Source organism: Atta cephalotes, assembly GCF_000143395.1.
Source record: "Atta cephalotes unplaced genomic scaffold scaffold00002, whole genome shotgun sequence".
NCBI classification, from domain to species: Eukaryota; Metazoa; Arthropoda; class Insecta; order Hymenoptera; family Formicidae; genus Atta; species Atta cephalotes.
The window spans coordinates 12,338,899-12,352,142 of NW_012130066.1; the positions used below are offsets into that span (position 1 = coordinate 12,338,899).

The 13,244-nt window shown below is 29.7% G+C and overlaps 1 protein-coding gene across 1 annotated transcript in view; it reads left to right on the forward strand.

Annotated features, from left to right (window-relative positions):
* The window catches only part of LOC105622176 (glutamate-gated chloride channel), a 419,590-nt gene that overhangs the window by 270,269 nt on the left and 136,077 nt on the right, over positions 1-13,244 (forward strand). Inside the window, exons 8-9 of the mRNA XM_012203609.1 lie at positions 1,955-2,107; positions 12,726-12,940. Coding sequence (XP_012058999.1) covers positions 1,955-2,107; positions 12,726-12,940 — 368 coding nt within the window. The remainder of the gene's footprint in view (positions 1-1,954; positions 2,108-12,725; positions 12,941-13,244) is intronic.

Consider the following 13,244-nt stretch of genomic DNA (forward strand, 5'->3'; position numbering starts at 1 on the left):
CTCTCTCTCTCTCTCTCTCTCTCTCTCTCTCTCTCTCTCTCTCTCTCTCTCTCTCTCTCTCTCTCTCTCTCTCTCTCTCTCTCTCTCTCTCTCTCTCTCTCTCTCTCTCTCCCTCTCTCTCTCTGGCGGGATCTCATGTGTTTTCGTTATGTGATCTCGTGGGACCTTACCACATGCTACGGTAGCATATAGTTTGCGCTTAGCAATCATGTGATGAGATTAAAACCCCACGCTAAAAAGAAACAGGTCCCATGTCAGGATCTGAGAACACTGTTCCTGGTAACTCACGATCATCTATAACTCTTATTGTACATTGATCACGTATAAGAAAAATAATTCAGATTAATAAGAAAATAAAAAATACTTTTACAGACACGTGCAAATATAATAAATATAATAAAATATATAAAATATATAAAAACTAACCTCACATAAAAATTTGACCATTGTGATAAATGTAATAAGATAATATCAAATTCTTCCATTAAAAACTTTCCATTAAAAATTTGTCAAGAATGGCGTTGAATTGTTAAAAAGTATTCAATAAGAATAAATTTATTCATTGTAGATGAACATAGGAAAACCATGTCTTATATTCAGTGAATTCATCTGAAGTGACACAATATTTTGTATTGTTTCTTATGTTTATATTGTTTATATTTCGTAGTTTTAAACAAGAAGCATATACTTCCGATTTAAATCCAACATTATTTCACATCGTAAATATTTGACACATCCATGAATAATTTTTTAATCAGAAAATCTATTAACTTATCTTTATCTTCAATAAGACTCAAAAACTTATATATAATAGTTGCATGTTGAAAACTGTTTTTTTTTAAATTGAAGAATGGACGAAATTCATTGACGACATTTTAAACGTTTACATTAAACGTCATACCAAATACAAGTAGCGAATATAAACAAAAAATGCCAATAAAGAAGCACGAATTATAATACAAAACAAATTACACAAAGACAGTATGAAAAACTGAAATGTACAGGGACCGGCCGAATAACATCTAAAAACGAGCACAACGTGATTTCTTATAAAAAAGTAAAAAAATATATATAGAATAAAATTTTTCTACTTAGTTTTCGAGAAAATCGAGTTTGAAAAACTGTGGCGTACGTACGCTGTTACGGCTAAACTACGGCTAAGCTCATCGAGTAATGTATAACGTGTGTAGTGTTCATAAACGACTTACGATGACTCGACACTCATAGCAGATTTCATTCAAATATCATGATGATTTATACTCTTATTATAATAGGGAATACATCGATAGGAGTAATACTGTAATTAATAAAATAAAATTTTGTTCACTAAAAATTTTCTTTGCATTTGCCCTCAAATCTAATAGTTTTTAGATTTCGTTGTTAACGTTGTTTAAACATTATACACGTTATACATCGCTCGACTATAGCTTAGCCGTAACAGTACGCAGCGGATTTTCAAATTAAATTTTCTCGAAAACTAAGCAGAAAATCGAAAAATTTCATTCTATATTTCTTTTACTTTTTTATAAGGAATCTTGTCGTGCCCACTTTTACGTATTATTCGACCGGATCCTGCATACCGAAATAAAATTTAATACTTTAAATATTATATTATATATAATTTAATACTTTAAAGTATTTCAGAAATAGGGATATACTATAAGGGATCGCCATCTAGTTATTAAAACAAAGTTATTCAGAATCACGATCTTGATAAGACAAATCAAGATCAAGGTTATCAGCGAGATTTAACTTTTTCTCAATAATTATTTAAATTTATTATCTCATTAATAGTGAAGTATTTAAGTATTTAGTGTTTGAATATCCATTAATGATTTGTCTCTATTTGAATCAAAGTGTTATCAAGGTACTTTTTCTTTTTGCTCCTCAAAGTATAAATTTTTATCGATTTTTGCTGCAACACGAAAAATAAAATTACGTGTGCTTGACTCAGGTAATTACAGCTGCTTGAAGGTGGATTTGATCTTCACGCGAGATCGTTCCTTCTATTTCACTACGGTTTTCATCCCAGGCATTATTCTAGTAACCAGTTCGTTCATCACATTTTGGCTTGAATGGAATGCCGTACCGGCGCGAGTGATGATTGGTAAGTCTACATAACGGAATTTCATAATTATTTAAAAAGAAAAATATATTGGCATAAAATGTTAAATAACTTGTAAACTATTAATTATTAATTATTATTAATATTGGCATTATCATTAATATTGGCATAAAATGTTAAATAACTTGTAAACTATTAATTTTTTAATAATCGTTCCTTAATATTTTTATGAACAGAATAATGAGATGAATCAATTAGTGGGAAAAAAAACATATAGTTGTTTATTTAACAAATTTCCATTTTGCTCACATATTTTTTAAAGTAATTATGTATATTCTTTGCACTAATTGATTCATCTAATTATTCTGTTCATAAAAGTCTTAAGGTACGATTATAAAAAAATTATTAGTTTATGAGTTATTATTGTATATTTAACATTTTAAATATAATAACATATTTAATATTTTATGTCAATATATATCAAAATAAAGTATAAAATATCTAATAAACTACTGGTTTTTTGATATCACTTAATACTTTTATATGCAGAATAATTAAAGGAATCATTGTGTAAAAAAATTATACAATTCTATTGTAAAAAATGGAGATGACCGGAGTTGTTTCGTCTTTTTTTTAAACAAATGTTTAAAACATGTTTTAAACATCAGATTAAATTAAACATGTTTTTTTTAAAACAAATGTTTAAAATAATTTTTTTTTAATGTGTTTTTAACACTATTTAGTAGAGAAGAAAGTGAACTCTAGTTACACGATAATTGATTTATTTGGTTAATAATGAATATTTAAGTTTAAAACTTGATAATCACATTCATTAAAATGTCGATTCTGGACTTACGAAATATTTATGAAGATATTTAATAAAAATGTGGCGACATTGCATAATGGCAAATCGAAGAGAAATATAGATGGTAATGTGGCCTTCCATACAAATAATCTTAAAAGTTAGTTTTGTTTAGAAAACAATAGTTTGATTATAAAATTAACAAAAATAGTAGAGTGTATTGCAGAATATATACATGTATACAAATGTATATACATACACATGCATACATATAACTTTATGTATACAAGGTATTTGGAAAATCTTTCGCATAGGGGCAGAATGGATTAAACTGAGAAGAAAAGTCCTCTATCGTGTTGTAATTTTCGCAATAATTAATAAAATATTATTATAATATAAATATTAATATTTTATATATTAATTGTTAAAAAAACTATATTTCCTACTGAAAATTTTGAATTGAATAGTATTCACAATGTTGTGTACAGAAAAAGCTAATATTATTTTTAGATTGAAAAGTATAGAGATGTGCTCCATGCAATTTCTATAAATGAATAAAAATGCATTCGGGAAAAGCATTCATTTTTTTTAACATTCGTGAATCAATATTTCTGAAAATCTGAATTCTTTTCAATTCATTTTCAATCCATCCTCGTTTGTTGGGCAGTCAAATAAAATGTTAAACAGCAAACAAGACATTCAAATATATATATATGAGATCATTCCAAGAATGAACACGGAAGAAACCCGCGAAACGCATAATTTTTATATAAAAAGGAGCCGTGGAAGAAGAATATTAAGATTAAATATTAGATAGTTTTAGATTAGAATTGACTGGATGTTCAGTTGAACTGTACAAATTTCTATCAGGACCATATTGAACAGATGTATACATCATAACTATACATCCATGATTATATAGGTGGTTCGTGGATCATCAAAGTGGTTTCCATATGATTTCAAAAGTCAAAACATAGTGGATGATGGTATGCAACCGGATGGGTAATCGTTTTGAAGCACTATAAAATTAGTTCCCGAATTCAAGGAAAAACATTTTTTTTTAATCATAATTTTTGATGTATATTCTGGAATAAGATATTAATCAGTAATAATATTCATATGAAAATCATTTTGTCTTGATTGTGATTTAAAATTTATTTAATATATTAATTCAGTTTTAGTTCAGTTTGCGTCCTAAATGGACGTTTTTAAGAAGTCCAAAATAGTAACTCTGGATGTTTTTAAAATGTTTTTAAAATATCCATGGATCTAATCTAGATGATTTTCAATACGTCCAATATGTACGTTTTAAATAAATTTTTAAAATGTTACTCGTACTGTGCTGTCTGAGTAGATCATATACTCTCAACATAGATTTAGCGTAATATCAGAATGATACCTAATGTGATGTCTAACATAATCGCCAATAATGATATTCGTTCTCGATTTCTTCTCGATCGAAGAAAAATTGCTCGATTAAATGCCGAGTTCACTCAGAGAGAGCGCAAGGGATATGGGAATAAGAAATAACTTTGGTAAAGTCAGCTTTGATCTTAAATAAAATATAGTAAGTTTATTTTTTACATTATTGTTAATTCATTCTATAATTCATTTTTAATTTATTTAAACCGTTTATAATTTAAATTTATTTTTATGTTTCGTTTTATTTAACATTGAGAATGACACAAGTAGGATCGAAACACTATTTGTAATTATATTTTTGTTTCAATTATATTTTATTATTTACATTCCATTGTTTTGTCTTTTGGCTCATAGCCCTTCTCTACATAATTTATTATTTAAAATATAGTTTATTCTTCCTGAGATCGTATAATATAAAATTCGCTCTTGAATTAAAGTTTCTCAGTCGGCAATTCTTCGAAGAATCTGTCAAATTTGGAGCAAATCATTTCATGACTTCGACAATAAGAAGGGGACCATTGCGCATCGTATTTTTCTCAAATTTTCTTGATATTTTCGCTAAAAATCAACAGGTTTAACGTGTAAAGAAATTTGTGAAGAGATCCAACATATATAGATCAACAACATTGTTTTTATGTTGCGAAGACGGACTGAATGAGAAAACTGTTAGAAATGTTCGAATAATTAGAAATGTTCATATAATTGTACAAATACTCAAAAATAATATCTGAGACCGACGAACTATTTAATGAAATTTCATTTTTGTTACTAATTACAGTGATTAAAACATTGTGAGAGGCACCATTAATAATATTAACAAGTAAAGAAAATAGATAAAAGTCATCAATTTTTGCCTCCAACCGAAATATGTATAAACTTTTTATAATTTTTGGGCTATAGAATCACGTAGAACAATCAGTTTCCCATAAATATGAAGAGAATATATATAATGTGAATGAAATAAGTAAATGAGCATAACATTTTTACCACAAAAATGAAACATATAATAATCGCTTTTCATATTTTAACAAAATTCAAAAATCATCAAATATATGACATTTTATTATGATTGAAATAGGGACAATTTACGTCAACCTTGACTTGACCATGACGATGTCAAGATCAAACTAATAAAACCAATAAATACATTTTATTAAATTCTATCACTTTTGTCTAATTGTAAGACATTTTTCTCAAAAATGCATACCTTTCAAGATATTAGGCTGTTTCCAAATTTTTGGTATATTTTTAAATGCTCGTTACTCGGTTTCTAAGGCCCATTAGTGGGAATGTCTTTATAGGTTCACTTGTGTGAGGTAGACTCCTCTAACATCGCTCCAATTTTGATCACAATCGATGAAGAGCAGAACGTATAAGCCTCTCCTTGTTAGTTTAGAGTAAGCCCTCTGTATCATTCATCTTCAATGCTGTTATTCTTCTTGAAGAGAAATGATCCACAATTCCCATCATTTGGGTGGACATCTCGGCAGTCGTAAGTTCTATCAGTTTTGGCTATTATATTTTTATTATATTTTGCCTAATCTGTTTGTTTCCATTTTTTTCACATGTAAATTCCATTGTAGTTCACGTCCTTCTAGTCTCCTAGCTAGCATATAGCGGTTTAGTGCTTTCTTTATCAAAAGATTCGATTTTGTATTTCTGTATGTATCTGATTTCCTTTTAAATCTTGAAGTCTTAATTCTTAACTTACTTAAAACTAGGTTGCGATCGCTTCCTATGCTGAGCTTAGTGCTCTAGTATCCAGGACCAGTAAGAAGTATATGCTCCAATTGATTAGTATCTTATCTTGCAGAGGTACTTTCAATGTTGGAGTAGTTGTTTCATAGAAGTAGTTTCATAGAAGATGTGTTTTTCTGTCTTGATTTTGTTCATATACAAAATCTGGAGCGTATCATGTGTATTCTGTCCTTCATTCTCAGTGTACACAGTATATGTATTATATTGTGCTCTCTAATGTTTCTGTTTTTACCACTGTACATTAGAACGTAATTGTTAGATGTATTTGGAAGATACATATCTCTTTTATTTATCTCTGATTTTGTGCATATGTTGATGTTGTGTCTATTAAGTTCCATCAGTATCTCCTGATCCTTTTGTTCTACGATTGTATGTTCCAGTAAGTCCTCTTTCTATAGTCATTTTCTTCTTCTTGCCGAGTTGTTTCTAGAGATCTGTATCTGAAGCATTTCTGATGTTTATTTGAATATGTTGACATTTTATCTTAAACAGAGAGCTTGTTTATGAACCTTCCTCCTTTTTCCGAGCTTGGCACTAGCGATACAGTGTTGTTTCCACATGTATAGGCGGAATTGTAATCTAATCTTTTAGATTATCTTATACATATAATGTAAATACAATAAATAAATAAATTTTAATATTATCTATATATATATATATATATATATATATATATATGTTAGAATAATAGTATATATATCAAAACATAATTTCTCTTAATTTACTATTTTGCATTAAGAAGCTAGAATCAGAAGTTTCATAATCATGTGCAATAAATTTTTATTCAGATGCTCGACGCTTGATGCTCCCATGTAATGGCATTTTAACAACACAACTGCTAAAGGCCAAGAAAACAAAGATGCAACATTGAATCGGATTGTGCTAGATTACTGAGGGCATTTTTTTCCACAAGGATACTCATTAGTATATTAGGTATACAACTTTGCTTCCGCCGTTTTTTTCCGAAATTCGAGGCTTTATTGTAAAAAACTGGTTATACATTTATGATTCAAAGTATTGTCCATCGCTGGCCACTACTTTCTCTCATCTTTCGGGTAGCGTACGAATCCCGCGTCGAAAAAACTGGTCATCTTTTGAGGCTATCCACGAATCGATCCAATTTTTTACTTCTTCATAAGACCGGAAGTGCTGATCAGCCAGGCCGTGTGCCATTGATCGAAACAAGTGATAGTCAGAGGGAGCAACGTCTCGAGAATACGGCGGGTGGGGTAGGACTTCCCATTTCAACGTTTCCAAGTATGTCTTGACCACATTCGCAACATGGGGTCGAGCATTGTCATGCTGCAAAATCACTTTATCATGTCTCTCGTTGTATTGCGGCCGTTTGTCTTTCAATGCTCGGCTTAAACGCATCAATTGCGTTCGATACCGATCGCCTGTGATTGTTTCAGTCGGTTTTAACAGTTCATAATATACTACGCCGAGCTGGTCCCACCAAATACAGAGCATGACCTTGGAGCCGTGAATATTCGGTTTGGCGGTCGACGTGGAAGCATGGCCGGGGACTCCCCATGATTTTCTGCGCTTGGGATTATCGTAATGAACCCATTTTTCGTCCCCAGTCACAATGCGATGCAGAAATCCCTTCCGTCCTTTTAAGCAGCTATTCACAAGCAAACAAACGCCGTTCAACATTTCTCGGCTTCAATTCGTACGGCACCCAATTTCCTTGCTTCTGAATCATTCATGGCTTTGAGGCGTTTTGAAATGGCTTGTTGAGTCACTCCCAATAATCGTGCCAATTCTTCTTGATTTTGATACGAGTCTTGCTCAAATAATGCCTCCAATTCTGCATCTTCGAAAACCTTCTCTCTTCCATCGCTATGCCAGTCTTCGACGTCAAAATCACCGTTCTTGAAGCGTTGAAACCACTCACGACACGTTCTTTCACTAATAGCGGCCTCATCATAAGTATAATAGATTCTCACATGGTTTCATCACATGATGCTCACCACATGTTACTGTAGTCTATGCATATGAATACAATGAAAAAATGATGACGTATTGTTTGTCTAAATCACCTGATTTAGACATCCAATCAGACAATTTTTTTCATCTCTCTTTCTTTATTCAGGCCTTTATGGGTGACAGCAGATCAATATTATTAACGGAGCCCTTTTTTCCGGTGTATACGCGCTATTTCAATAGCAAATGTTCCAATACTTTGACAGGCACTAGATTAGAGGTTAAAGTATAATTAGTAAGAAGTAAGATCCGATCATGTAAAATGTACAACGTACATACGATAGAGAGCAATGATCGGTCAAAGTTAAATGTTCCGCGAATAATACAATATTCCTAATTTATAAATTTTAAGCTAAAGTCGCAAAATGTTCGGTCATTCATATATACATGAAAATCAATTTGTCTCAGATGTGACTGTATGCCGAAATGTTCGGACTTTTAAACACAAACACTCTGAGACGCTAATAACCCAGACAGCACAATAACGTTTTAAAAATATATTTAACATAAATTGAACGTTTTGGACATATTAAAAACATCCAGATTAAATCTATGGATATTTAAAAAATGTTTTAAAGACATCAAATGTTACCATTTTGGACTTAAAAACGTTTATTTTAGGTCGCAATGAACTTAAACTGATTTAATATATTAAACATTAATGAATTAATATATTAAACAAATTTTAGACCACAATCAAGATCAAATGATTCTTTTATGAGTATTATTATTGATTAATTTCTTATTCCAGAATACACATCATAAAATTATGATAAAAAAGAAAACGTTTTTCCCTGAATTCGGAGATTAATTTTATAGTGCTTCGAAATGATCATCCATCTGGTTGCATATCACCATCCTTGACTTCTCGAAATTATATGGAAACCGCTGCACTTCGATAATTCACGAATACCTATATAATCATGAATGTATAGTATGATACACCTGCTCAATATAGTCCTGATAGAAATTTGTGTTGTTCAACCGAACATCCAGTCAGTTACTGATATTTAATCTTAATGTTATAACGACTATTTTTAGATTAAGAAATCATACACCGTATTTTCACAGTTATTATGTATATGTCTTTGATTAGAGATCTCCACAATTTCTCTCCTGTTGATAATAGTATGTCGTATTAATACCATGCCAGTTATGTACCTAAACAGTATAGATTTTTTGTCATTAAAAATTTTCAACACAGCACTGATGTCCTAGGGATGTCTATGAGACGTTCAAAAGGTGTTCGTACATACTAACAAAAGTGAAACTCCTCGTGCGATCTTAAAAAAATTTTAATTTGTTAAGTCAGCGAAAGTAACACGTCGCGAACAGATTTAGAAAATTTTTTGTATGAGATGAACATTTTTTAAATGTTCAAATGTGAACATACTTTGTACGTTAAATAACGTACGTTTTTAAAACATTTGTACTCGGACTAAATAAAAACCAGATTTGGACGTCCAATGGACTTTTTGTGCTGTCTGGGAATATTTCTCTAAATTAAATAAAAAACTTTTATTACAAAAAATATTATAGTATAATTAATACTAGTTTAAAAAATATAAATATAAACTTTTAAAGAATATACATAAAGATTAATGAGAAATCAGATTAATAAAAGAAAGGAGTGTTATTTCCAAGCCCCGAAATCATTTCAAGCTACCCAGCAAACGAGAATGAATTAAAATGGATTAAAATTTTTTTAATACATACTTTAAATCCATGAAAATAAATTGAATAGATTAAAATGGATTGGATCCGAGCTCGCACTAGTTTAATATTCGAAAAAAATAAACATTCATATTTAAGGGTTACAAATTTTATTCCTAACATTTATAATTATACCTAAAATTAACTACTTCAAATTGTTATTAAAAAACGCACCTTAGTGGGATTCAAACCTGGGATCTCTGGATTATGAATCTTCTACGATACCGCTACACCTTTTTCAATTGGTAAATGTGTTACTTATTGTTTACTTCAATTACAACCAGTTAAACTAGTAACGAAATTATATAGATATAATAAAAATATCATCATTTAACAGATATAATAAAGTATAAACAATTTACATTACTGACACATTATGAGACAACATTGAGTAAGTGTCGGATAATCTAATCTCGCTTGATCGATGTCGCGCGTGAGTAGCCTAATATTCGGGTTGTGTTCGACTTGGTTTGTGAGTATTCACATCGATCATTCATTTTATTTCTAATTAAAGAGAAACAAAATAACATAGCTCATTATTTTTACAACTTTTTTTAACTTAATTGGATTAAAGGGATCCTAAAGTCTCCTATTTTACGATTAAATCAATTTTTGTATAACAAATACTTTTTTTTTCACCGATTCGAAAAGTCTTTTCCAGGATTAAAATATATACATTAATACGTGTCTGGAAAGTGGAATCTATGCTGAAAACGATTAAAATATAAATTTCAAAATTAATATATTTTTTACCATTTTTTAGTGATATGGCGTCTCAGCTCAAGTCGTGACATTTGCTTGGAATGAATACTTTGCAATCTGTACGTACGAAATAGTGATTCCCAGACACGTAGTTTACACAAACAAATAACGTCGAGTTCTTAGAATTAAACTTAGACGCTTTATCGCGACGAATTTGTTATACGAAAATTGATACATGCGACTGTGTGTATCATAGATTGCATGAAATATTGATGCGATAGTATATAAAAACATATTGATGCGCGGTACGACTTCTGGTAACTTCATCGGAGTTCGAATTTCGCTTTAGGATCTCCTTAAGACGAAATTTCTTATTTACAATTTTGAATAGTTTAAGTAGCATTTATGATTCATTTTTTAATAAAAACTTTTTTTATTCAATTAGATTGAAAAACTGCATTTCATATTCAGAATATTGAATTGAGCAGTATTCACGTTGCACAGAAATTGCTGCTATTATTTTTGAATTTAAGCGAATTAAAAAAAACTGTATTTTCTATTCACAATTCTGAATTGAATAATATTTACGATACACACAGAAAATGCTAATATTATTTTTAGATTAAAAGGCATAGAGATATGGTCTATACGATTCCTATAAATGAATAAAAATGCATTCAAGATTGAAAAAGCATAGATTTTTGCTTTATACAATTTCTATAAATGAATAAAAATGCATTCAGGATTGAAAAAGATTCATTTTAACATTCATGAATCCATTACTTCTGAAAATCTGAATCATTTTAATCCATTTCAATCCATTCTCGTTTGCTGGGTACGGAAGCCCATAACATTGGACTTCCGAAGGATAACCTTAGGTATTCTCATTCGACATAGATATCTCAAGGACGTATCAGAATTGTCCCGAGGACATTCAATAGACATAGTTTAGATGTACAAAACATCGCCATTTTACATCCAATAAACGTTCGTAGTACATTATGAGATTATGATGATCTTTAATATGTCGTTATGATCGTTTATATAAATCATTTTTTACTAAATTGCGATCTTATTATATCCTGTCTAATTATATCCTGTAGCGACCAATATATGAACAACAAGATATTAAATAAGTAATAAGCTAAATTATTTAATAATCAAGAGAATAATACTGTAACTATAAACTTAACTTATTTTTCAATATCTCCCTTCGTGTGAAAAGTTCGAATTTTTTGTAGAGTCGCACTTTGCATAAGAATTTAGAAACCCATGAACGCGTCGAATAAAAGCCTAATTTCAAACCAGTTTTTCAAATATGACTAAGATATTAAATATACGTTTATTATGTACAGGATTTTTTGTCAATATCACAAACTTTTTTTTTGTCTGACACTTTTTATGTACAATCAATATTTTAGAGAGTATTAATGAAAAATGAATTTTTGCATAGTTTTCAAGATGGCGATCTAAATTTGTTGGATTGTCAAAATATTCTTTCAGCAATGAAAAATATAGCAAAATCAAATTTCAAAGAAAACGAGAAGAAATTAACATAAAAGTTTATAAAAATTATTAAATTGCTTGTAAAGCAATTAAATAAAAATAACATTACTACTATTATTGCGTTTCAAAACCAAAAAAGATTTTGACACGCGATTTACAAAATCAGATATATGATATGTAAATGATATGTAAATTTACACAAAGATATTTAAACATTAATATTTACTTTTATCTAATACAAGATTTCTCTTATTTAATTAGATTTATTTAGTTAAATTTATTTTTATCCGTCCAAATTCATATCACAATTGTTTAGATTTTAAACATATCTACACAAAAAAGTTGCATTTTCCTAAAAAATAAAATTCTTGTTTAATTATAATTTTAAAAAAAAGTTCAAAGCAAAAAAGTGTGTCTATAAAAAAGCGTTATTATCAATATTATTAAGAGTATTACTTTCAAATTACATTAAATGATGTTTGACATATTGGAGCCACTGTTTCTAAAAATAATATTTTGAGAGAATTTGTATTCAATGTCTTAAGTGATAAAAATTTTACAAAATTTATGATTTACAATATTTACGACTTACAATTATTTATCTATATCAATTTCAATTTTATAACTTTAGTTAGTCAAAAAAAATATCTAGCAATAAAAAACAGTTTTTAACTTTTTTTAAAGTTCTTTAATTTCTTAAATGTTTTGCATTTTAATCACAATAGACATATAGTTTATTCTGACATGAAAAATTCCTTTCAATTATTTTAGGTGTAACAACGATGCTCAACTTTTTCACCACGTCAAATGGCTTCCGGGGAACGCTGCCTGTTGTTTCAAACTTGACTGCCATGAACGTATGGGATGGAGTATGTATGTGTTTCATCTATGCGAGTCTTCTCGAGTTCGTCTGCGTGAATTATGTCGGTCGTAAACGACCGATGCACAATGTTGTCTATCGTCCGGGCGAGAATCCCGTTACCCAGGTACTTTGCTGATTGATGTATTTTGAATCATTTTATTCGTCTGACGCATAAGTTGCATTTTTATATCGTAAATATTCAGATACGAATTTGAATGAAGCCGTATACTGACTTTTTCGCATAATTAATGCAAAATGATGTAACTTGATATAAATTATCATAAATCATTTTTAAACATATATACAATATTTGGGATTGATTCAAAATAAATTATCGAGTTACAATAAAATGATCTGTAAACTCTCTCTCTCTCTCTCTCTCTCTCTCTCTACTACTACGTACTACTACTACTACTATACTATACGTA